Source organism: Oryzias melastigma, linkage group LG19 (genome assembly GCF_002922805.2).
Source record: "Oryzias melastigma strain HK-1 linkage group LG19, ASM292280v2, whole genome shotgun sequence".
Classification (NCBI taxonomy): Eukaryota; Metazoa; Chordata; class Actinopteri; order Beloniformes; family Adrianichthyidae; genus Oryzias; species Oryzias melastigma.
Genome location: NC_050530.1, coordinates 8353570 through 8377878, shown reverse-complemented (window position 1 = coordinate 8377878; position 24309 = coordinate 8353570). Strand labels below are relative to the sequence as shown.

Below are 24309 nucleotides of genomic sequence, written 5' to 3'. Positions count from 1 at the left end.
CCTGGACACCCCCCGGCTCCGATGTAGATTGATCCCCTGCTAAATCTCGGGGATCCCACTCCCTGCGTGGGGAGGAGACCGCCAGGCCCAGGAGACCGGCACCCAAGAGACCAGACCTGGTGCCTTTTTACTTAAGTTTTCTTGATAGTTTTTTAAAGTCATGGTGCATGAACACAGGATAATAAAAAATAATAATATGGGATTTACCTGTATAACTTGTCAGGATTTGAGTTCTGTGAGGACTTCATTGCAGCAGAAACGGTCTGAAACACAAACGAGAGTTTGAAGACGGTAAAAGAAAGCCGCATGACAGCTGGAAGGAGCGCCGTTCCCACCTGCTGGGGGGTGTAGGCAGGTGGAGGAGGCCGAGTCTCGCTGATGTCCTGGGTGGAGGAATCCGCATTTTGTGGAGGTTCTGAGGTGAGCAAGACAGGACATCGAGGAAGAGGAGCGCCGCTGTTCTCCAAATCAGCAAGGAGGGCGTCTTTAAGAGAGAAAAAAAAGAGTATTTGATCAAAGTTTTGCTCACTTCGGGTTATGAAGAAATCTATAAAAAAAATGTTACCACCTGATAATGAAATGTTATTAATTTAAAGTATGTAAAGTCACATGCTGGACAGATGTAAACAGGATTGTATTACAAAAACGACAGAAAAGATGCAAAGCAAATGTAGACAGACAGTTACATACCAAACACAACAATACGAGGACTTAGAGGGTAGTTAGGTGGCTCAGGCCCTCCTAAAGAGAGACAGACCAATACAGCAGCAAGTCAGAGCACACACATGAATCAGCCAGAGGGCGGGACAGTGAGGAAGGCCGTAATAACTCAGGAGACGGCCCACGCTGAGGTTATTAGAACATCAATGTCAGCACCCAGGAAAGTCACAGAGGAAGCAGAGGAGGAAGAGTGTTTGGCACCCGATATCCAGCTTCAGCCAGGAATCCACACACACACACTCAGTCCACAAATCAAACTTGATCAAGCAGACGTCCCTGCAGCAGCGTGGCATCACCAACAGGAAATGTGTGTTTGTGCAAAAGCAGGGCGCTTCATTTCAAAGTGTGATCTACGATGTCACATTCCTTAAGTGTGGAGCGACGTACGTTACTGAGATAACAGCCCACCATCAGAAAAACACATTTATTTATTCCTTTTTTTGCCCATTGATAGGCAAATTCAAACACTAAACCCACTCAAATTTTCAATTTAGTATAGCAAATAAATTTAATAAAACAGTAAATATAATCAAATGAAACAGAGAAGTTCAAAATTTTAAATTTACCACAAATCTTTGATATATGTTAATAAAAGACAAGATTTAAAAGTCCAGGAGTCAGAAGCAAATAAAAAAGTCAAGGTGTAATAAAAAAAAAAATAAAAATCTGCAAAATGGGCCAAATGTAACCCTTAAAACATGGGAGAAACAGCTTCTTTTGGTGTGGCGCATGGAGTTCAAAGCTATCCAACAGATATGAGTCAACTTATGTGTCATTATGTTCCTCAAAACAGTAAGTTCAAATAGATCATACTTTCTATTTGGTTAAGAAAAGTAAGTCCAAAAGGAAGCACATTTGAAACGGATCTCAGCTTGGAAACACGGTGGGGGCTGTATCATGGTTAGGATTTGTTTTTTTGCTTTTTTTTTTCATTTAGACTACAGTGTCTTCCAAATGTTAACTAAATAACTGTTTATTATTTTGTTTTCCAGTACTATCTGATGTATATGAGTTAGTAATCCCAGAAAAAGCAATCCCTTATAGCAACTATAACACAATTACCAAACTTTTTAAACATCTTTTTAGAGTAACTTTATTTTAAGATATAAAAATTTTACTCGCATTGGTGTAATTTTTTTTGTCTCTTCTGATCTATAATAACTTTGAAGCAAAAATTATATAAATAAAAAATGGGTGAGTCCAACGTCCCGCTCCGCTACCTGGGTGTGGAGAAGAACCTGGCGCTGCTCTGGCTATCACCTTGGCTGGGCGCCAGTGCTTCAGGAAAAGCTCCATACTTTCGCTGCATCCTGGAGCGCTGGCGCCTAGCCACGGCACAAACTAACACATTCTTCTTCCTAAGTCGTGACGTTTTGACACATGGTTGAGGACCCCTCCACGTCAAAAATGTATGTTTTGAGGTGTCCCCAACTTGTTTTTTGACGTGATGGCTGTTCCCATTAAATCAGTGCTCCCCAACCTCTGGACCGCAAACCGGTAATGATCCAGACTGCACCGGTAACCTAACCCTAACCTTAACCCGATACTGGACACGAATTGGTACCAGTTTTGGACGCTGTACTAGACGCGGACCAGGCTTAGGGTTATGGTACCAAGATAGGGTGCTGGTACCAGAGGTTCGGTCTAGGACTGGGGTAGAGTTAGGGTACTAAGTTAGGGTACTGGTAGCAGCCGCATTCCGAAGTCAGCTCTACGACATGGGTAGGGTTCGGGTCCTAGGTTAGGGTACTGGTACCTGCCACATCCTGAGGTTTTGTCTAGGACTGGGCTAGGGTTAGGATACTGAGTTTAGGGACTGGCACCGACAGCGTTCAGAAGTTCAATCTAGGACTGGGTTATTGTTAGGGTACTGGTACCGGCCGCATCCTGAGGTTTTGTCTAGAACTGGGTTAGGGTACCGAGTTAAGGTACTGGTACCGACCATGTTCCAAAGTTAAAACTAGGACTGGGTTAGTGCTAGGGTACTGGTACCAGCCGCATCCTGAGGTTTTGTCTAGAACTGGGTTAGGGTACCCAGTTAGGGTACTGGTACCAACCATGTTCCAAAGTCGGGTCTATCGGGCTAGGGTTAGTGTACCAAGTTAGGGTACTAGTACTGGCCGCATCTTGAGGTTTGGTCTAGGACCGGGCTAGGGTTAGGTTACCACGTTAGGGTACTGGTACCAACAGCGTTTCTAAGTTCCACCTAGGAACGGCACTAGAGTTAGGGTACTAGTACCGGCTGCTTCCCGATGTTCTGTCCGCATCCGGTACTGCGTCCGAAAACAACCGGACCCCTGATTTAATTGGAACAGCCAGCATATAAAAAAACGACAAGTTGGGGACACCAAAAGCGTAAAAAAGTGACGTGGAGAGGTCCCTAACCATGCGTCAATATGTGACAACTTGTGAGAATGTGTAGCACAAACATGCAAACAAAAATTACAAGTCAAGAATTACACACACACAAATCAAGAGTCTATTTTCTTCCATACATTTGTCCCATAGGCCAGACTTTGGACAAGCCGGCTCTACAATTCTATTCCTCTTTTAGTTAGTTCCTGTCAAACAGTGATCCCAAACATCTGAAGAACCTCTGGCCTTCATTGTGGTTCTCTTTTCTGTGAACATTACTCACTCAGAGTGACAAACATGAACGTAAGCAGCACTGTGGTCACCTCTGCCAAAGATGATTCACATGTCTGTTTCGACAGCGTGTTGAAAATACTGTAGATATATTTCCCTCCGTCTTCCTGTGTGTGTTTCTCTTCCAGACACACACACTTGGACAGACAGCACATATAAGGAGCTGAACTTGGAAATTATGACCATATTTAGAGCTGCTTGCCGACTTGTTTGTCTTGGCCGAGGGCTCTTCTCCGACAAGAGGTCTCACTCACTGAAGGTCTCGCCACATAAACTTACAACATGGCCAAACAACAGCATGAACCCAGCCTGTGGGTCCTAACACTCACCCAGTCCCCCTCTGGCTCAGATCTGATCCAGATGTGCCCAGATATTCATCTTTGCCATGGTGCTTGAGTGCCTGACGTCAAGCCCAGGAAAAGCTTTTTTCCCCTTAAATAGTTGCTTATTTTAGTCATTTATGGGGAAAAAAATGGGAGACACTCTGTTATAGATTATGTTGTATTCTCTCCATCCCTGACTTGATAATGGATTAGCCAGATATGGATTCCCTTAAATCTAATTTCCAGAGAAGTGATTAGATTTGCAGGCGGTGCTGGAGAAACCAATGTAAAGCAATGCACCGGTCCATGTCATGTGTGGCTTTTAGGGGCAAAACACATTTTTCTCACAATAATGAGTCCAAACAGAACATTTTCTATGACTCTTTTGTCTAAAAATGAAACAAAACCCAAAGCCTACGTGTTATTGTGGGAAAGGAGCTCCTACTGTGCGCCTGCCAGGATCAACAGAGCTTATTTCCTCTGCTTGGGCACAGCAGCCCTTCCCACAGATCCTTCCAAAGATATCCTAACGTGTAGTTGGAAAAAGATGGACGGAGAAACAGCTGGATCACTCACCCAAATCCTCCATGATCTGCGCTCAGCCGGCCGCTCTTTCCTGAGTGTAGCGCAGCAGGAACGGCATGGGGAGGCTGCATGAACGCAGCTCGGATGACAGCCCCTCTGTCTTTTGTCTGGACAACTTCTTGAAAACCGTTATCCGCCAAGAAACTGGAGGAAGAGGAGGAGGAGGAGGAAGAGGAGGAGGAGGGCGTCCCGTCTCCTTCTCCGTCTCCCTTCCTGTGTAATGCCTACCAGGAGCGCAGGCTGGCTGGAGAGGGCGTTGCTGAATAAAAATGCGGTTCCACACCCGCAGACGTCAGCCGACATTCCTGCTCCATGTTTGGGGTGAAGAATTGTTCACGAAAAACTCAGCTATAAATTCAGAATTAGATCAAAATAGCCAACTAATATCTGAAAAAAGGGGTAAATTCCATTCTCGTAGTTTGCCCTTTTCCTTGACTTGTGGCTGTCTTTGAGGGGAAAACAAACATGAGGAAAGTGTTTTTTTAGGTTCATGATACTCTAATTGATTTTAATAAATCCAAAACATATATTTCTGTCAAAATACTAAAAGATTTTTGACAACACATGTATAAACTTATAGTATGAACAATTCCTTTTAACTATTCAATTCTTATCATTTATGGTTAACAAAATGAGTTCATGGTTCATTTGAAATTTATTGATCTAAAATAGTTCCAGGACATCTTTAGACAAAAAATCAATCAGTCTGACTCAGATAAACACCTGGTACTGAACAGTGTCAGTGAAGTTTTCCAGATTATATTTCTCACAAGATAATCAAGTACAAAAAAAAGTAAACAATAATTAATTGTAAATCCAATAGGATTTTAGTTTCATAAAGTTCAACACTGTTTTTTTCCACATAAAAACACTAAATCACACTGTATGGTTACATGTCTTTGCAAGTTTCTAAGTGTTTCCACACATTCGGTTTATCACTTTTTGCTACCGTCACATGTGTGTTGTCCACTACAATAAACCTATTGTCCCTCAAACCAATTTATATTTTCCAAGCTCAAATATAATCAATTTATTTAGTTTCACGCAGTAACACATTTTGGTTTTTATTTCATTTTTTTCACACATTAGACTCATAGAAAATGGTCTCAAACTCCAGTATGGACTAATTATTGTGAGAAATAATTACATTTTCAAACATTTTTATTGATAATTTTTATTAACAACTTGCCTAGGACCAATTGGGTTGAATTGAGTCAGCAACTTTGGGGAATATGTAAGTTAATTAAATTACAATTGCATCCAGTAACTAAAGTAAAGTCATCAGTTTATATGTGGGACAATAGATCAATTCATTAATTCACCTCTAGTTTTTTCCAATCTTGTTTAGTTTTTTTCATTCTTGTTTTCCTATATGACCTTAAAAATGTTTTGGACTCTTGCATTACTATATTTGTGATTATTTTGTTTTTCCATAATCAATTGTCCTTTTTTTTGGTTCCTTCTGGCTGCAACTACTAATTGTTTTTTTTTTGCTAATTTGCTGAATTTTAAGATATTTCTGCCATGTTTTTTAATAAATGGATATGTTAATAACAGTTATATTTTAAATAAAGTTTATGACTGGATACAGAGAGAGAAGTTGTGGGTTTGTACGAGGAAGTCTGGGGTGTCAGAGAACATAGTTCAGGACATATATGAGAGTGTCAGGAAAAGGTGGCGTAGGACCCAAACGCAGGAGACCAGGCTGTGGTGACCGAAACAATGAATTAATTAACCCAAACCCATGGAGAAACAAAAATGGTGACTGAACAGAGCAGAAAACCTGACAATGATGAACAAAAAACCTGACACTGAGGTTGATTAACTAAATGAAGACAGCTGTGGATGATTAACCTGAACATAGTGAGACTGACAAGGAAAACTGAACATGACAAAAGCACCACAAAAACCCAAGCATACTTGATATGGTTACAGAAAAATCCATCTGGCGTGGTGTTATATGGCATGGAATGGCGTGGACTGCTGCAAAAAAATGGGCAAAATGACAGATGAGGTTAGGCAGGAATCTCTGTTTGCAGATGACATTGTGATTTGTAGTGAGAGCAGACAGGAGGTGGAAGACTTTGAGTACAGTCCAGAACAACAGTATGTGGGAAGGAGGTGAAAAGGCACGTTTTCAAGCAGGTTGGAACTGGTGGAGGAAGGTTTCAGGTGTGATATGTGACGAGAGAGTCAGCAAGAATAACAGGAAAGTTGTAAGAGTAGCCATGTTGTTGAGAAAGAGACAAGAGGCAGAGAGGAAAATGTTCTCTTATGGTGTGACCAGGATGGATAGGACCAGGTACAGCTCTTCGTCTAAAGAAAATGATTTACACTTGTATAAATCAAGTATTATTTCTTCCCAGAGATAATCATAAGTTTCTCTTTGGTAGTCAAATGATTATTATGGTGTTTCATTTCCTAAAGCAGGTTAATAAATGTTTTAAGTTTATTTTTCCTTGATAAAAGAACTTCGAAGCTCAGTTGCATTATTTAATAATTATTTAGCCTTTAAAAAAAAGACCACAAACATTATATATATATATAAAACATTTAAGTGCTGTTTTAACTATAACAGTCAAAAATATCAGATTTTAAGTTCCACTTTAAATGAATATAAACAAGTTTGATGAAAAACGTACCTTTTTTTTAGCCTTACTTAGGTTAATATGCAAAGTACACTTTTTTAAGTTGACATAATATTATAGTACTTTTACCAAATGAGTATTAATTTTGTCAACCATACTCACCTTTATTTGAAAATAATAGTTGCTCCAAACACGAACTCTTCCTTGCAATGGTATTTTGTATAGAAAACAATGACTTCACACATTAAACTATAATATTTACATTTTTGAGTCGTTGTAGCCCAAATATTGTATCATGAGTGTTAACATTTATGCTATCAAGGAGACTAAATATCAGCATTCCATACAATAGAACTGTTTGGAAATAGAGTAACTCTGACGTCTCTCATTTGTGTTTAGCAACGACAAGAAAAAATGATTGCTAGACTTTTAAGCAGCATTAAAAGAAAATCTTTAACTCCTTATTTAAACATTTACTGCATTTAATAATATAATACATTTAGAAGCACATATATCTCATTTGTGGATCATTCACACCAATGATTCTCCTGCTCCTTTCTGCACGTTTTTCGGCATGTAAAAACTCAAATACCCTTTGAGCAATTTTGGTACTTTGCCTACTGCTTGTACTTTTTTGTATTTATATTTATGCATCGTGCTAGCTGTTTTGGCAAAATTTGACATTTTTCCAGGTTTTTGTTAATATTTTAGCATTATGCTAACTGTTTTGGCAAAATTAGACATTTCTTAATGTTTTTTAGGCTAATATTAAAGCATCGTGCTAGCTGTTTTGGCAAAATTAGACATTTTTCCAGGTTTTTAGGCAAAATAAGATATTTATTCTGATTTTAGGCTAATATTTTAACATTATACTAGCTGTTTAGGCAAAATTGTATTTTTTTTTCCAGTTTTCTTTTTTGTGTGGCTAATTTTGCATGTTGCTAATGTTTTGGCAAGCTTTCAGCTTCATTGTTTTCAGCTATAAGCAGCATCATTCTCAGCTATCTGCTCTGGGATCTTCAGATCACAGCATTCACACTTACTAAAATCACTGGTAATGCTAGATGCTGTATATCTTATACAGGAGGCCAATTTTGTCCACTGAAAAAAAAATGTAATTGAGAATTTAAATTTGATTACATTTGGCATATTTCCATTTCTAACATACAAACAAGAGAAAACAGAAAAAGGCAAAAATACCTGACAAAACATAATTGAGTAGATTTTACCCAAGACAAATCAATGCATTAATAAAAACATGTATTGAGGTATAGTTGGACGTTTACTGCAAACTTTTTTCCTAAATGTTTTACTATGTATGTGGTGGTATTTGCAAAAAACTCATTACAGTTTGAAAAATGGGACAACCTTTAAACTGTTTTTAGTAACGTGTTCTGACTTCTAGTTAAATGAGCGTTGAACAGTTTGTTTCCTTGTTTATTTAGATTCTATTGGAAAAACAGAAAAAAGTGACTCTTGTCTTAAGATAAACAAATGCTTTTTTTGTGACGTTTCTGACAAAGAACATCAAAAATGTGACAAAAATTGAAAAATAAGTCAATCTGATCCAGTGCCTGCTTTGGATGGTACGTCATTATATTTTCCTTTTTCTAACATAAATCTTATGACATGCACATACTTTGACCTACATTTCAAATAAAATAAGGAAAAAAAAAAAAAAGAAAAAAACAACCAAAACTTTTTTTTTAATTCAGTAAGCTTACAGTTACAAGCCATTTGTGTGAGAAGGGGTTGGACAGTTATGCAGACATTTACAAAATGAAGGATTATGAAACGTTAACACTCCTCTTGTGTTTGCTGTACAGACATTTTCTAAAGGCAAACGTCGTCCTGCTATCCGGGAAGTACCTGCCATTCGTCTCAGTGCACAAAACACACACCAACAAAGACAGAAAATAAAATATAAGAGGAAAAACAAAAGGGGTTTTTAAGAAGTTCTGTCCTTGTATGGAATCAAATTATAAATGTACAAAAAAAAAATCAGATTGTGACCCAGAAAATGAATCAGTGGCAGGTCTGTTTATGTGAAAATAAAGCTTTTGTTTTGAAGTTGTTCATGCAGCTTGCTAATTCAAACACTGAACTTTCACCCATGCACATCACTTCTAGAGCACTGTGACGACTATGACTCCACCTTTTCCGAAATCTTTAATGTTAATAATTCTAATAAATCAAATAAACACACCCACTCGTACTTTCTTAACCAGCTTCTTCTTCAGTCAGAGCTTTGAGCCTGTTGGTGCTAATCAGCAAATTCATGACTGGAAGTGATGGAAAACCCAGAGTTTAAGGAGAAAAGTTTCTGTGAATAAGGGAGGGCTGTGTGTGAGGGGGGGTGGATTGATGTGACAGCATGAATGCAACATAGATATACCCCTCCATCCATCAAATTAAGTTATATTACATATCAAACCACCCCGCTACTTCTTCACTGCAGTTGATCCACAGACCAACTCCCGTCTCTGACGCTCGAGTGGCCCCCCCGCTATCACTGCACTGCCTGCTCATTGGCAGTGCTACCAGAGTCCTGGGGCTTCATCACATCGGGCAGTTCTGGGGGGCTAGAGAAGGCCTCGATGTGCAGCTGCTCGAACATCTCATCTGGGGACAAAAAAGACAAAGAAACATTGACATAAACATACAGTTTAAATCAAGATGGTTGTAGTATTTTCCAAGTTTAGTATAACAATGACCAGAGCTCCAATCATCCATTTAAAATGCGTTCCTAGTAGTGCTGCCACAAACGATTATTTAAAAAGTCGACTAATCACCGATTATTTTTTACGATTAGTCGACTAATCGCATCATACACAAAGTGGATGTAAAACACACATCTTAAGCATAATTAGCTTTAAAGCAACTAAAAACTAGATATATTCACATTAGCATTATCGTAGATAGAATGTAAGCTGAATTTGGTTGCTGGTGACGATAGCTGAAGATGCTGATAGCCAGCTAAAATATTACTTAAAGGCCAAATTAGCCTAAAAAAACCTAGGTTAGCCAAAACAGCTAGCATGTATCTGAACACAAAATAGCATAAAAAACAAAAAAAAGCCTGAATTAGACAAAGCAGCTAACATGTAGCTTAAATATTAGCTAATTTGAGAAACAGGCTAAAACATATAATATAAAATAACAACTAATCGACTATTAAATTAGTCGTCGACTATTTTAATAGTCGATTAGTCGTCGATTAGTCGCCTAATCGTGGCAGCCCTAGTTCCTAGTGGTCTTTTAGTTATAATTATGTTAATTGTACCCAAAGTTTTGGGAAAAAATGTATTTTCTAGGACATAGTTTCTGCAGAGCGGCAGTAGTTGATCAGAAATTCACCTCTGAGTTGTGGGTGAAACCGTTGACGAGGAGTAAGCCTACCCTTATTTCCCATCATCCCTCTACAATTGTGGTGCAACAAAATTGCCAAGCAATATATCTGAGCTACCCAGTCGTACAGTTTTGAGCCATCCAGTGTATTTTCTACTTAACAAAAACAATCTTTTTCAAACTACAATTTTCGTCTGCTCCTGATTCACAATGATTTAAATATAAAAATATTCAGAAATGAAATTTTAAGCTTAATTTTTAATAATAATTTAATATATATATAGCTCTTAATACATGTCCTCTTCATGAAAACAAATGCCATGAGAATATTTAAAAAACCCGATTTTTATTGGAGTGAGTCTATAAAGAGAAAAAAACATTACAATGCTCAAGTAAAAATACCAGAAATGTATCAATTAAAAGTTCTGGTGAAGAAAAACAAAAAAAGTGCCTACGGTTTGAATAAGTAAGATGCTTCTGATAGGTCATCTGATTGCAGCCACAACATGGCAGAGACCACCCAACCGACCTAGAGGTCAGATTTCATCACATCGCTTTCAGGTCGGCCACGATTAGTCAGCTAGCTATGTCGACTGTTAAAATAGTCGATGACTAATTTTATTATTTAGTCGATACGTTTTCTTTTTTTATTCTCAAAAAACTACGGTGAGCACTTTCTAATGCCGCATCTGCCATTGTCTTGCGCAGTATTGCTAATCCGGGTCGGTAGTGATGTCACAGGAAGTTATAGGAAGGCTTGAGGACCATAATAACACGCCAATGGAGCTTGAAAATGGGAAACATAAAAAATGTATAAAAGACAAAAGTGTCCAATGCAATGAAGGAAATTAATGATTCATTGAAGGTTTAATAAACTATCGTCCTAATTGTCTTTATTTTCAGTTAGCATATAGCTTAAACACTTCACATTTAAAGCTAATGATTGTTAAGATGTGTGTTTTACATTCAGTCCACTCATGACCCGATTAGTTGACTAATTGGAAAAAAAATAGATGATTGGTCAACTATTAAAATAATAGTTTGTGGCAGCCCGACTCCTCTGTCATCTTGATAAATTAAAAAAACAACAAGCAGACATGTTCCAGCGGACTTTGAATTAATTAACTTAAAATTTTTACATATTTTCAGAAATGTTTAACTGTGTCCGGGGATAAAATATACTGACGATCAAAAGACCTCCATGATAGTCTTCTAAAGCTGCATTGCCCCACCCTCATGATTTCAGGTCACTATTGTGACAAACCTGTTTCTTTAAAAAAACATTTTTAATCCTCTAACAAAAAGTACAATGAGGGCTGAAATGGACCCGAGCAAGAAAAAAAACACACATGCTCTTGATCTGAACAAAAATAGACTTTTCTGGTATGAAAATACTTAAAAATTAAAAAAAGACAACAAATTTCAAAATGAGTATTGAGTTGAAAATACAAGACAAACCAAACAAGATGAAGATTAAATTCAGAAATGGCAAATTGTATTTATTTCAATCAATCAATCAATCAATGGATTAGAAGTCTGTCACAAATGTGGTGCATCCAACCTTAACTAATAATGTGATGGTACATTTACAGGTGTATACACCTGTAAAAACTTCCATTCTCTAAATGCACTGATTGATGTTTAGTGGATGTGTTTTCATAGCAATCAAATATAAGTAAAGTCTCCGGATGTCATACTTGTGAATAATGACTTCATCCAAAACCTTTACACTTAGAAAATCTAAGTGAAAATTAAAATTAAAGATGACAAACATGTTTGTCTTTTAAGATTTAAAGAAGATCAGATAAATCATTACAAGAAAAAAATGTTATAAATAAAACTAATAGCATTCAATTAAAAAAAAAAAGTAGAACAAGGAACCACTAATAAGATCAGCATCTTTTTTGCACAGAAATAAAACATGCCTGATATCTGAAACAAAGAACACATACCATTTGTACGGAAAGCTAGACCCACTGTAGCCGGCGCTTGAGGTCTGGCAGTCTGATTAGTAAATCCACAGTCCCCCAAAGTTTTGCTGTCCTCCAGCAACTGATCATCCTATGGAGCACAGGTTGAAATTGTCAAAATAAAAAAATAGCCCTCAAGTTGTACACGTTGTTGAAAACATATTAGCTGAACACATGAATTGACAGCACATCCGTCTGAACTCACTTTGTAGAGCCGCTGGTCTTCAGGTGCTCTTTTCAGGATTCCTTCAACAATTCGTTTTAACTCATAGACAGTGGTGGACTCTTTGGCATCTGTGAAGATTGTGGTCTTGTGACGCCGAATCATTAAGAACACATCCTGAAACATAGTGGGAAGATTAACTGCAAGAATTCGTTCTTTATAATGTATATATATGATTTCTGACACTTATTCTGGTTTGTAAATAGAAGAATAACATTTTTTTAGGTAACTTGTCTGGCACCTCCTGCTTAAAACCCAAAAAGTCAGAAGGATCGTGAGGCCCCAGTTTCACGGTGTGTATTTATACTGAAAATCAAGATCAGGTAAGTTTTTGCCCTTTTACTGCACATAAACAATCTATTGAGTGCTTTTTGAAGTATTTGATTATCTTAAGTTAGACATCCTGTTTTCTGTCTCGTGTAGTTACATGTCTTCTGTTTTTCTGTAGAAAAGCTTTTGGCAGATGTTGGCATTAAGAAACTTAAGAATTACAGCATGGTTTAGTTTTTGTTTTAATAAACCAGCCTTAACCTTCGCCAACATATTTGTCAAATAATGTATTTTTTCTCTGAATTTTAGGTTTTATTTAGTTTTGAAAAACCCCTAAGAGTAATTGCAAATGTATTTATTCTATTTTGTGTGAGAAAATTTGCAATTGTATTTGATTTACACTTCAGCACAATTCAAGCTTTTTATCCCAAAAATGGTTTATTCCAAAATAATTGTGTTAACTGTATGATAAATGAAGCAAACTTAACTAGTGATTTAAAGAAAATTGGAACAAAATCATGAATTCTTAGATTTTAAAATTTAATATGCTTTGTCACTCATCATTACATTGTGGACAGGTGTCAAACATCACTGAAAGCTGAAGGATAAGCTTTCGATAATAGACTTATAAATCCAATAAATACATACAGTTAAATACAAGCTGTAGCCAAAAAAAATAATCCAAGTACTAAAATCACTCCAATTTAGATTATTAACTTGGCTATAAAGTTATATATGTATAAATCTTTAAGACAACTACAACTATTCTTACTTTTGAGTAATTTATAATAGAATCTTTGATCTTACTCAACTACAATTTGTCTAGTTACTGTTTGTTGGTACCATTTGTATTTCTGTTTTTTGAGAAATATAATATTAGCACAGCATCAATATTTGCAGATATATAAAATAATACAAATAGGAGGTAGTTAATAGCATCAATTTAATAGCATTACAATTTCTGCCAATGAGGTTTGACAATCTTGTGTGATCAAAATGTGTTTCAAATACAATTCTAAATCCTAATGTATGCAATAAAATGATGTGTCTATTATATTGCATATATCAGTAAATGCCTAGTTGTTGACAAAAAAATTAAAAGAATTTTCCTTCCTTTCCAGCTAAATGAAGAAATACTATTATAATTTACAGATATGTTTTGTTTATTTAACTGCCTGATTCAATTTGATTTATACTATAAAATATCTATGTTAAACTTTTAATCAGTACTTAAATATATAATTGTTTTTCCCTGATACTTTAAACTTTAACTCGATTATTTATTTTGAAAGTAAAAGTATCTAGGCTACTTTAGATGACACAGACAATAATAAGAATTACGTGACTACATTCAAATAATAAATCAATCTGTGTTATTTCTTTAAAATAAGCAAAACAGTAAAGATAAAACACGTTGACGCAAATTAAAAGTGGCATCTTAATTTGCATTTATGTAGTCAGCGTTCAGCTGGCCTGACCAGTTAGGTCATTTTCGTGTCTAACATTAACCCCGCTTTCGAGATGAGCTAAAGTGAGCTAAACTAAGCTAAGCTAACACCGCAGCTAGCTTTTAACTGGCTAACAAAAACAAAGTGAAACTGACACTTTAATCACAGTGAAATAAACAGGCAGACGGCCCAACGACACGGTAGCTCCCGTAAGTATGCGCTAACCTCACAAACTAATCGACAAACTTGAAATAAGTTACCATTTCAAACGTTCAGCTAGCCCCCAAGTTACGCCAGCCTGTGAGTTGTGTAGCCGTGACCCAGACTGCACCGCGAACGGAAGTTGCGCAACGTCACGAACGTGATCACGTAAGGCTGCGTAAACGTTTTTAGAATTTGGCGCAAACCTGCCGAGCGTGCACTCCGACGAGGGAGCTCAACTATGTGGTATTTTCTTGTTCGAAAACCGTTACAGTGAGTGGACTATGGTCGGTTTGGAAGCTTTTGAAGGATTAACTCTGGTTACTGCCGAAGCGTCGCTGACAGTAAGTTATTCAGCCGCTGCAACATCATGTTTTTATCCTGTTGTTTTGACGGCCCGCCCCTTTGCTAGCTAAAATGACAGCAAAGAGGGCAAATATAGTGTTAGAAACGAGCAAAAAAAGGCCAAGATATGTGTTGTATTATTTTACAAAATAAATACATTCAATTAGTGGGATTAATTTAATTTTTGATTAAAATTACGTAAGACTGATGTCAAGTCTCAAAATTAATGTTTGTTTTTACTTGCAAGCACTTAGACTACACAGTTAAAAAAAAGCCTTTAAACTGGGCCTTAGTTTCATATTTAAGTTCAAACGGATTAAAAACACATCATAAACAAGTATTTATTCTTAAATTACTATTTTTTCTATTTTTGGTTAATTTTTTTTAAGTGTATTTATGCATTTTATTTTTTTTAGAATAATTTTTGGACATGTTTTGTTTGAATCCTTACGAAACTGACCTTGAAAAACAAAGGCTTTAGGTCCTTGACCAGTCTGACCTGTTTGTCTGTCCATGTTTTAAAGTTAGTTAGACCTGTTTTCCTGCAGCTTTCACTGCAATCAAGGGATCAGAAAAATCCATTACAACCTGTTTTACAAAATGTAAAAAAAAGGGTATCTGCCATAGATATATATATATCTCAATAAAGGGTCTTAAATTGATTTTTGCAAAAATAAGGCCTTAAAAAGCAATACATTGTCTTAAATTCTGATTATAGGGTCTTTATATTTTTTTCTTGTCAGTGTTGTAGTTTCTGTCAGTAAAAAAAACAGTTCCAGGTAGTGTTTGTTGTGAACTGATGGTGAGTCGATTAACCTCAGGTAGCTAATTAGCATAAATTAATGGAGAAATTACTTAAAATATAGATTACTTTTTGTGGTTACTAACTGGTTAGTGGGGAATCTTTATCTAAACTTGGCACGATGGGGATCAAAGCCCTAGATCGCATGTAAAATATTTTTTTCTGGTGTGGTTTGTTTGATGACACAACATTTTCTAATTATACTACAAGAACTGCTGAACGCCGCTTTATTATTTTTGGCTTGTTCTTACAGGATTTAGTGTTTGCGTGTATGTTTGCTAAACTAAACTTGATAATTTTATTTGTACATATGGTCTTACTTATCTGTAGACACCCTGTAAAATTTAGGATCTGCAGAAAAAAAAGACAATAGAGTCTGTATACGTTGTAGTTTTGCTCTGCTTGCTTCCTTTTACCCAGCAATTTACACATAAACAAACATTTTTTAAAACATTTCAGTTCCTTAATCCCACCTATTTGAGATTTTTGGAGTGAAAAAATGTCTATTTTTCTTATTTTACAGCTGTGTGTCATCTGAAATCAAAAGAAGTCCTCAAGCTATGTCGGTGGCAGTTCAAGCTACCGTGTCCAAGGCACCTCTCCCTCTTCCAACCTACTTCTCCCTGGCAGAACAATCCTTCTCACTAAAAAAGCGCAGGCACCCGTTTACCTCGTCATCCGGGTCCAACTCCTCATGCTCTTTTCCCGCCGAACTCTCCCATTCTCTACCGCCGCTGACACCGACCAAAGGATGTCCTTCTCTGAGCAGAGTGTTCCCCCAGCAGGAATCGCCATGGACACCACTGTCGAATTCGCTCAGTACATCTCCTCCTAATTCTGTCTACGATCCAAGTAAACATCTGTCTTATTTCAACCAGTGCTTCACTAATTTGGGCCTTGTGGGAAGAGGCTGCTTTGGAGAAGTTTACAAGGTAAAAGCAAGAAAATGTATGAGAGTTATGCACTTGTTATTGTTTCTTCTTGTCAGTGTTAAAAATTTTAAATGTCTTTTTTTCCTCTGATAAGTATGGCAGGGTATAACTGCCAAAATGCATGATTTTGATTCACAAAGTCAAAAATTGATTTGATATTGACTTATTTTAAAGATTTAAATTGGTTGAGAAAACTTCTTTTTCACAACTAGTGATATAAACTGAACAAAGATGGAGCTTTCTTTAAAAATATTGTAGTTTATTTCCTTTTAAAGTAACTGAAAGCAAGTTTCTGCCTTTAATCTTTGAGATTTTTTTTCTACTTTACAGAATTTGCTCATTTCGCATATTTAAAAACTGCTTTTTGTGCTTAAAATCTTTTTTTTTTTAAGTACAACCCTAGTTTCCCTTTTTTTAACACACGGAGAAAAAAATGCCCAAAATACTAATGAAAGCCAAATTCCAAGTGGTAGATTTCGTCTTTTATTACTTAAAATAAGACCTAAAAAATAGATTCTGCAGTTTTTATGTTTTATAACAGAATATCAAACATATAGATACAAAATAAAAATGTATAAATCTGAAAACGGAGCAAAGAAAAGGTCAAAACAATGTGAAAAATGGGAAAGCTGCACCTTTTAAAGTGGTAGATTTAGTCTTTTTTTAACTTAAAAAATTACCAAAAAAATTCATCTGACAGTTTTTGTGTTTTATAACAAAATATTAAGCATGTAGAGACAAAATAAAAATTTATAAAAAAATATGCAAAGAAGAGGTCAAAACAATGTGAAAAATGGGAATGTTCCACTGAACCATACATAAAGTTCCAGGGCGTATCATAATTATGTGTTATAACTATTGGTATGTTTGTTTCAAACCAAATATTTCAAAGCAAAAAACTTAAAAAAAGAAAAAAAATACCTTCAGGTTATATTTTAATGAAAACAATGCTATGGGGGAGGAGTCGGTTTCATTCCTGCGTCATTGTAAACAGACGATGTGATTGGTAAACTCACCGGTGAGTTCAGGGACTGATGAGGGAAAAGAACATTTGAATAATTTATTTTTATAGATAAAAGATTGATTTACAATCAAATACCTGATTATATATTTTAAATTAAACCCACTCCTATTGATAATATTAATAAATGTGGTTGAAAGAAAGCCGGAATGAGCAAAACTACATTTATTTACTCAGTAACTTAAGCTGCCACTGTTTAATTTAGATAAAATGTCTTTTTGATCAGCTGTGTGGATCTGTGTGTTCCAGGTGCAAAGTAAAAAAGATGGCCGCCTGTACGCAGTCAAGCGCTCCACTCATCGCTTTCGGGGCAAAAATGAGAGGAACAGAAGTGTGAGGGAGGCCATGAACCACGAGCGCATCTGTCCTCATTCCCACATCCTGGATTTTGTGGCGGCCTGGGAGGAAGCCGGGCGACTCTACATCCAGACGGAGCTGTGCAGCACCAGCTTGCTGCTTCACGCTGAGAACAAACCTCCAGGCACTGGTCTGTGGCTAAAAGTCTGCAAAGCCTGTTTTCTTTCCAAACTCACAAACCTTGATTGTGCTTCTTTTTTTTGTGTGTGTTGATGCAGACGAGCCTGCAGCATGGGCGTACTTGTGCGACCTCCTCTCAGCACTGGAACACTTGCACTCTCTTGGTTTTGTGCATCTGGACCTCAAACCCGCCAACGTTCTCATCACAGATTCAGGTCGACTCAAGCTGGGGGACTTTGGGCTTTTACTGGAGCTCAACCACTCAAACCCTCAGTCGCCGTATTTGAAGACAAAGGAGGATTTCCAGGAAGGAGATCCTCGGTACATGGCGCCTGAGCTGCTGAGGGGAGAGTATGGACCTGCTGCAGATGTCTTCAGGTGCACACGCAGAGAGATTATTTACACTGTAAAATATTGGACTTACAGTAGACTGTAACTTTTCTCTTCTTTTTTTGTAGTTTGGGTGTTTCCATTCTGGAGCTTGCTTGTAATATTGAGGTTCCAAACGGGGGTGAAGGATGGCAGCAACTCAGACAGGGCCATCTCCCCTCAGAGTTTGCAAACGGTGAGGTCGACTCTTATAACCTTTGAAAACGTTAACTATACTCAAATTAATAATAGACCTCTGCTTTTACTGTTTACCCACAATTATAAACCAGTATTTTTCTGTAAATTATTGTGAATCTCTTATCTCGCAGGCTTGTCCACTGAACTCCAGTCAGTCTTGCGGATGATGCTGGCTCCGGAGCCGTCTCAGAGACCCACCGCCTCCGACCTTCTATCCCTTCCCTCTGTTAGGAAACACAGATGGAAGAGGCGCTGGAGTCTCATGTTTGCTGAGGCTATGCTGACACTGGTGTCCCTGTGTCAAGTAAGGGCGACATAGTTTATTTTACACTATTTAAAGTAGTGCTGAGTATCAATTATAATTTCCAGAAACGATTTGATTCACACGAGTCTGAACCAATTAGATTCTGATTTTTTCTGATTCTTCAATTCAATTTAACTTTGAGTTTACACATTTATACACGTTTATTTAGAAATACATTAACAATCTATTATATGTTTTGAATATATTTATATTAATCTGATACACTTCACATAATGTAAAATGTATCAGTGAAATAATCATACAGTTACATGGTTTCTCAAAAGGAGAAATTCTAACAAAAATGTTCAGATCATTAGCATTGAAAAACATTGTTCTGCTTCTCCTGGAGGACGTTTCAGTTTGGCCACTAGGTGGCGATCATGCTATAGCATTATGTCCTCCATCATCATAAAAATGCCACAAGAACATGTTCAAAACACTATTTTTATTGGAGTGGATCTTTAAAAACAACCAGTCGATCCAGAATTACTAGATTTTCTTTTGTTTTTCTTCTTCTTTACGATAGTCGGTGGTGTACTTTGGGTACAGACTCCTTTCGCCTTTCAACTTGCCCTTCTTGCCCCGCTGGACCGAGCCCACGCCCTGTACGCCTCCTCGTGACAGTTGGGAGGGAGATCTAACACTTTCCCTCACTACTGTCCACGCTGACCCCTGCAGTCCACAGAATGATTCAGCGGTTTTTCAGGACACAGATCCAGAACTTTCTCCCACCTTTTCACGCAGGTAGATTTCTTCACATTGCCTGCAGCTGTTTGGGTTTATTCCTCCTTTAACTCCCTCTTCATGCACTTCTCCTCAGGGTCACATCCAGACTCTCCCTGGAAAGCACGTCCACGCCCCTCTCGGGCTCGCCACATAAACACGGGAGTGTCGTCAGCACACCCACTCACTCGACTATTGGGGACTGGTCCTGTAATTTGGGTCTGACCCCATCCAGCATCCATTCGTCCAACAAGAGCCCGCTTCACGGAGAGCGCCGCAGGAGTCCATCGTCCACCAAGTCCACAAGGCTCTGCGGTCAGAACTGGATCCGGGCAGACGCCTCACCCCGATCCAGCTTGGAGCCAAAGAACTTGCTTTCTCTGTTTGAGGAAATCACAGCCGAATAAATCCATGTGTTGAAAAAAAAAAAAGCTATTTTACACTAATATAAGAAGTATTTTTTTCTGCTACAACTGCCAGATGATGTCAAGTTATTTGCTTTGTACATAGTTTGTTTACTGCTTATTTTTTGTAATAGTGTTGCCACTGCTTGTTTTAATATGTATTTAAAAAACGTGAATTCTGAGTCCAGGTTTGACCATGCAATCAAACCTTGCAGTTGCTGTTTGATGTTAAATGAGCATGGCGTGATTTGTTCTGGAATGGTTTGCATTAACCCAGAGAGAATAAAAGCATAAATTTGGAGGTGAAATTAAATTTAATTTGTCTTGTGGGACATTTTGTGTTTATACCGTAAATCACCTAAAAACAAAGTCTTATGTATCTTGTTCACTCAAGTCAATTTATTTAATACCCTTCTTTTAAAATAAAAATAGAAAATCTAGGTCATAGTAAAGTTCACTCTAAACTAGAAAAAAAAATCTATCCCAACCAGTAGGTGGCAGTAATAAACTGCGCTTTGCTTCTTGAGTTTACTGAGTATAAATATATATATTTGAAATTAATTTATTGACTGATTCTGTACAGATCCTCAACAGAGAATACTTAAATAGTGATTTTCAAAAAAAGTCTAATTTATGCAACTGACTTAGAAGATGTTAGGAGCTGAAAGTTTTGAGTTACAAAAATACTACCTTTAATGATTCTTGCCAGCACAGAAAATATACTTGCATGTAAATTGTACAATAAGTGAAACAAATTTCTTCAGAAAAATAAGTTTTTGGCAATTTGTTTTTATACATATATTGAATTTACATCATGTGCAAGACATGTTAAGCACAAAAATGTAAAGATACAAGTGGATAAACAAACTGTCAGACTAAAAACTGCATGAATTATGACAGAAAAGCACGATTAAAGCGTAATAATAGAATATTGACTTTTATTTTGAAGGCCACTGTTGACATCGACCTTGTACTTCCGGGAGTTGCCAGCTGTTTTGTTGCGTTCAAGGTTTTCGGTGTTGTTCTTCTAATATTCTAAAAACTGTGACGTTTAGTTAGAGTTTATCGCTTTAATATCTTTAATAGCTAAATCTTATCAAGTTTATTAACACAGTTATCGCGCAGCCGCTGTTTTTGACCCTCGACGTTTTAAAGGAAAGACATTGCTCGGATAGCTAATGCGGCTAACATCTGCTGACCATTTAAAGTGAGGTGGGGAATGGAGTTAGCAGCCTGCAGGTTGGTATTACTCAACTTTAAAACGTCTTAGGCTGTTATGAAATAAAATATCAGGTGGTTATAAAACGCATTTTAATTTTGTTTTAATAGAAGTTGGAAAAACAGATTTTTGTCTTGTTCTGGTGAATTTTTGCCAGTCATTCAGATTGATTAATTGAATTTGGTACATTTGCTTCATCATTACCTTTAGGTTTTTTGTTTGTTTGTTTTGCCAAAAGATTATATATATATATATATATATATATATATATATAAAACACCTGATCTTATATTTTAGAAAATATTTTGTCACAATTTTTTTCATTTTTGAGAATAAATAAAGATCAAAGTAAGACTGATTCCTCTTTTAGTAAATCCTTTTCTGACATATTTTATTTGCATAATTGACTGTCAGGTATCTGATTCTGGAGTTATTACGTGTCTTACCTTTAATTTCAGGATGTCGAAAATTGAGCGTTTGAACGATCGTGTGGCCAAACTATTGACTCAAGCAGTGCAGGAGGTTCTGGAGCTGGTGAAGGAGACTGTATCAGAGTATCAGCAAAAAACTGTCCGGACCCAGAGGGAAAATGCAAGTCTGAAGAGACAACTGCAGGAGCTCCAGAGCGTGATATCCAAGGAAACCACAGGTGGGTAAAAGCTTAGTTAGCTACTACACTGAAGTGCAAATGACATTTTTTCAAAAGATTGCAGCAATTAAAGAATCATAATAATAATGTTTTTTATGACAAATATACATTTTATAAATAAAAAAAAAATCTAGAAACCAAAACACAATTTAAAAAAATGAAATGTTTCAGAAAAACCAAAGTAATTTCCAGAAATCAAAAAGAAATGTTAAATAATAATAATAATAAAAAAAAACAATAAGAAACAAGAAAAGTCGATATTGTGGGACATCACTGATTGGATGATGACATTTGAATTTTTTCAAATGCATCTTCAACAAATAAAAGTTTTTTGATTAGTACAGAGCACATTCAGTATCATACCAAATATTGAAATTATGGACAAACGTAGAATTCAGTGGTTGCTTTTGATTTACAAATATCTTCTTGGTTTTTCCTTGTTTGAATCAACTTTAGCACACTTCATCCCCCGTGTGCAACACCCGCTCTGCAAAACAGATTCTTCTTATAATCCCTGAAACAAACTCCTCATTGGGTTCTTTATCCTCGCATTCTTCAGAACCCAGAGACTAGAATCAATTACAAAAATAACTGACAATTTTATTCAAAATAGTTTTTTAAAACGAATTTTAATGATCATCTTAAAGCAGGGGTGTCAATCTCAATCACACAGGGGCCAAAATCCAAAACCCACCTCAGGTCACGGGCCGAACAGGATAAACATTTATTGAATACACAAAAATGAAAATTTTTAAACTTTAAAGATGTAACTTTTTAACATAACTTAACTTAAAAAACAGGCAGGAATATTATTCCAGAATAAATCAACTTCAACCTTAAGTAACTTTCAATATTTTACTCTTCATGAAAATACATTTTGTCAAAATGATACAAGTTAGAAATGAGTGTAAGATAATAAAATAAAATGACCTGGAGGGCCGGATATAATCACCCGGACACGTGCCATTAAAGAAATTTGTATAATTTCAAAGATTTTAATAATTTAATGGCTTTACTGATTGTCTTGGGTAATTTCTGTTTTATTACTGATTGTTTGTATGTGTATCCTGTTTTTATTTTTCCTTTCTCAAAAGGTTTTGCCGTTTGTTAGACCACAGTTGAAATTTTTTTGTTGTTGTTGTTTTTATCTCTTTCCTGGATAAATAAAGGTAAAAAAAAACACTTTTTCTTTTTTCTTTTATTTTTTTAACATTTTGATCTCTAGAAATTACTTTTGTTTTTTCTGTTTTTTACAGAAAATGTAAAAAAGTAGTATTTGTTTTGCCTTTTTTAAATTTTAGTTTTAATCTGTTTTTACGCTGAGCGATTTCTTGGTGTGATTTGAACCTCTGGGCCACCGTACTGCATGCTATGATGTAATGGGACTGAATCGCCATTAATATAATTCTACTTTGCAGCTCATCTGTCCATCGATGAGCCATCGCCAGAAAACAAAGTGGAAACAAAGCCTCACAGGCAGGATTTGAGCCCAGTCCAAAGGAATATCACAGAATCCGTCCTCGGCGAGCAGCAGCTTCCAAGTTTCCATGAACCCGATTGTGGCGTGAATCAAAACGTCCAAAAACTGGAGATTCTCAGCGATCATCATTTCCAAGTTGAGCTTTGCAAAGCACAACAAGCAGTAGAAACTCATTTAAGGGAGGCTTTATCCTCTCCTGATAGATTACACAAGGAAGTTAGTACGATTATTTCCAAAAATGCATCCGACACGTACTCTAGCTCTTTGCTTGGGATTCCTATGGCTTCTATCAAGACGGAAACGGAACAAACTGATTGTACGTCAGAGCAAACATCTACTCATCAGTACAACGGATGTGTGGATTTGAGCTGCAACTCCTCTCGTCCTCTCATCACCGCTGAGGCTTCAAGGTCACAAGAAAGCGCAGAAACTTACAGTTACGCGCTTGCCGATTTAAATCACGCGAAACAGGGTTGCGCCAAATCCATCAGAGCTGAATTTGACAGGAGACAAATCAGGCCGGAGCTCCTCAGAAGCAGCGACTTCCACCTGTGCCCCGTGTGCGGGAAGACGTTCAGCCGGATCGGGAACTTGAGAATCCACCAGCGCTGTCACACGGGGGAAAAGCCGTACCGCTGCGCGCAGTGTGGGAGGAGCTTCAGTCAGGCGGGAGACCTGAAAAAACACAAGCGGGTCCACACGGGCGAAAAGCCCTACTACTGCAACCAGTGCGGGAAAAGCTTCAGCCGCGGAGAAAACCTGAAGAGACACAAGAGGATCCACATTGGAGAGACTTTGAAGTTACAGCAGACGTGGAGGGAGCAGCAGAAGGGATTTAAGTAATTCCTTTAACTATGGACCACGTTTAGCGAGTCTCTATAACTTTAGATTATAAAGGTTACATTGAAGACGGATATATTAGAGCAATAAGGCAAAGTTACAGAGACTTTTGATGCATTTTTATGAAGCTATAACTGCTTGACATGAACCGATTATCAAATCCTTGTTATGTTATTGGTTCTTAAAACATATATAACACAAACATTATTGAAACACATTTTTCA

The 24309-nt window shown here is 37.0% G+C and overlaps 4 protein-coding genes across 5 annotated transcripts in view; 2 read left to right on the top strand and 2 right to left on the bottom strand.

Annotated features, from left to right (window-relative positions):
• LOC112154631 (transforming growth factor beta-1-induced transcript 1 protein) overlaps window positions 1-4502 on the bottom strand; it is a 12839-nt gene extending 8337 nt beyond the window's left edge. The window contains exons 1-4 of one of the 2 annotated variants that reach the window (XM_024285729.2): window positions 4266-4502; window positions 691-741; window positions 336-484; window positions 208-263 (exon numbers count right to left, since the gene is read on the bottom strand). In XM_024285729.2, coding sequence (XP_024141497.1) covers window positions 208-263; window positions 336-484; window positions 691-741; window positions 4266-4278 — 269 coding nt within the window. In that variant the 5' untranslated portion in view covers window positions 4279-4502. The remainder of the gene's footprint in view (window positions 1-207; window positions 264-335; window positions 485-690; window positions 742-4265) is intronic. The other variant, XM_024285730.2, reaches the window with a different exon arrangement.
• A 3781-nt stretch (window positions 4503-8283) lies between these two features.
• On the bottom strand, window positions 8284-14518 carry LOC112154292 (elongin-B). The gene is made up of 4 exons (XM_024285139.2): window positions 14382-14518; window positions 12386-12520; window positions 12163-12271; window positions 8284-9484 (listed from the first exon to the last, which is right to left on the bottom strand). The coding sequence occupies exons 1-4, from the start codon at window positions 14382-14384 to the stop codon at window positions 9372-9374; spliced, it is 360 nt and encodes a 119-aa protein (XP_024140907.1). The 5' UTR covers window positions 14385-14518; the 3' UTR covers window positions 8284-9371.
• A 9-nt stretch (window positions 14519-14527) lies between these two features.
• On the top strand, window positions 14528-20210 carry pkmyt1 (protein kinase, membrane associated tyrosine/threonine 1). Its single transcript, XM_024285138.2, has 8 exons — window positions 14528-14666; window positions 15993-16401; window positions 17672-17909; window positions 17998-18277; window positions 18358-18464; window positions 18598-18770; window positions 19297-19514; window positions 19591-20210. Exons 2-8 carry the CDS (start codon window positions 16030-16032, stop codon window positions 19898-19900), a joined length of 1698 nt encoding a protein of 565 aa, XP_024140906.1. The 5' UTR covers window positions 14528-14666; window positions 15993-16029; the 3' UTR covers window positions 19901-20210.
• A 656-nt stretch (window positions 20211-20866) lies between these two features.
• LOC112153882 (zinc finger protein 23) lies at window positions 20867-24303 on the top strand. Its single transcript, XM_024284338.2, has 3 exons — window positions 20867-21136; window positions 21575-21765; window positions 23184-24303. The coding sequence occupies exons 1-3, from the start codon at window positions 21117-21119 to the stop codon at window positions 24086-24088; spliced, it is 1116 nt and encodes a 371-aa protein (XP_024140106.1). The 5' UTR covers window positions 20867-21116; the 3' UTR covers window positions 24089-24303.
• Window positions 24304-24309: the final 6 nt, after the last annotated feature.

Excerpts from the sequence above, each read along its gene's own strand:
- LOC112154292 (XM_024285139.2), bottom strand. Across the intron at positions 12,272-12,385 it reads AAGACCAGCGGCTCTACAAA|GATGATCAGTTGCTGGAGGA; the intron begins GTGAGTTCAGAC and ends TGTGCTCCATAG. Across the intron at positions 9,485-12,162 it reads TCTAGCTTTCCGTACAAATG|ATGAGATGTTCGAGCAGCTG; the intron begins GTATGTGTTCTT and ends TTTTGTCCCCAG.
- pkmyt1 (XM_024285138.2), top strand. The coding sequence starts at position 16,030 with ATGTCGGTGGCAGTTCAAGCTACCGTGTCCAAGGCACCTCTCCCTCTT. Across the intron at positions 18,278-18,357 it reads CCTGCTGCAGATGTCTTCAG|TTTGGGTGTTTCCATTCTGG; the intron begins GTGCACACGCAG and ends CTTTTTTTGTAG. Across the intron at positions 18,771-19,296 it reads CACTGGTGTCCCTGTGTCAA|TCGGTGGTGTACTTTGGGTA; the intron begins GTAAGGGCGACA and ends TCTTTACGATAG.
- LOC112153882 (XM_024284338.2), top strand. The coding sequence starts at position 21,117 with ATGGAGTTAGCAGCCTGCAG. Across the intron at positions 21,137-21,574 it reads ATGGAGTTAGCAGCCTGCAG|GATGTCGAAAATTGAGCGTT; the intron begins GTTGGTATTACT and ends CTTTAATTTCAG. Across the intron at positions 21,766-23,183 it reads GATATCCAAGGAAACCACAG|CTCATCTGTCCATCGATGAG; the intron begins GTGGGTAAAAGC and ends TCTACTTTGCAG.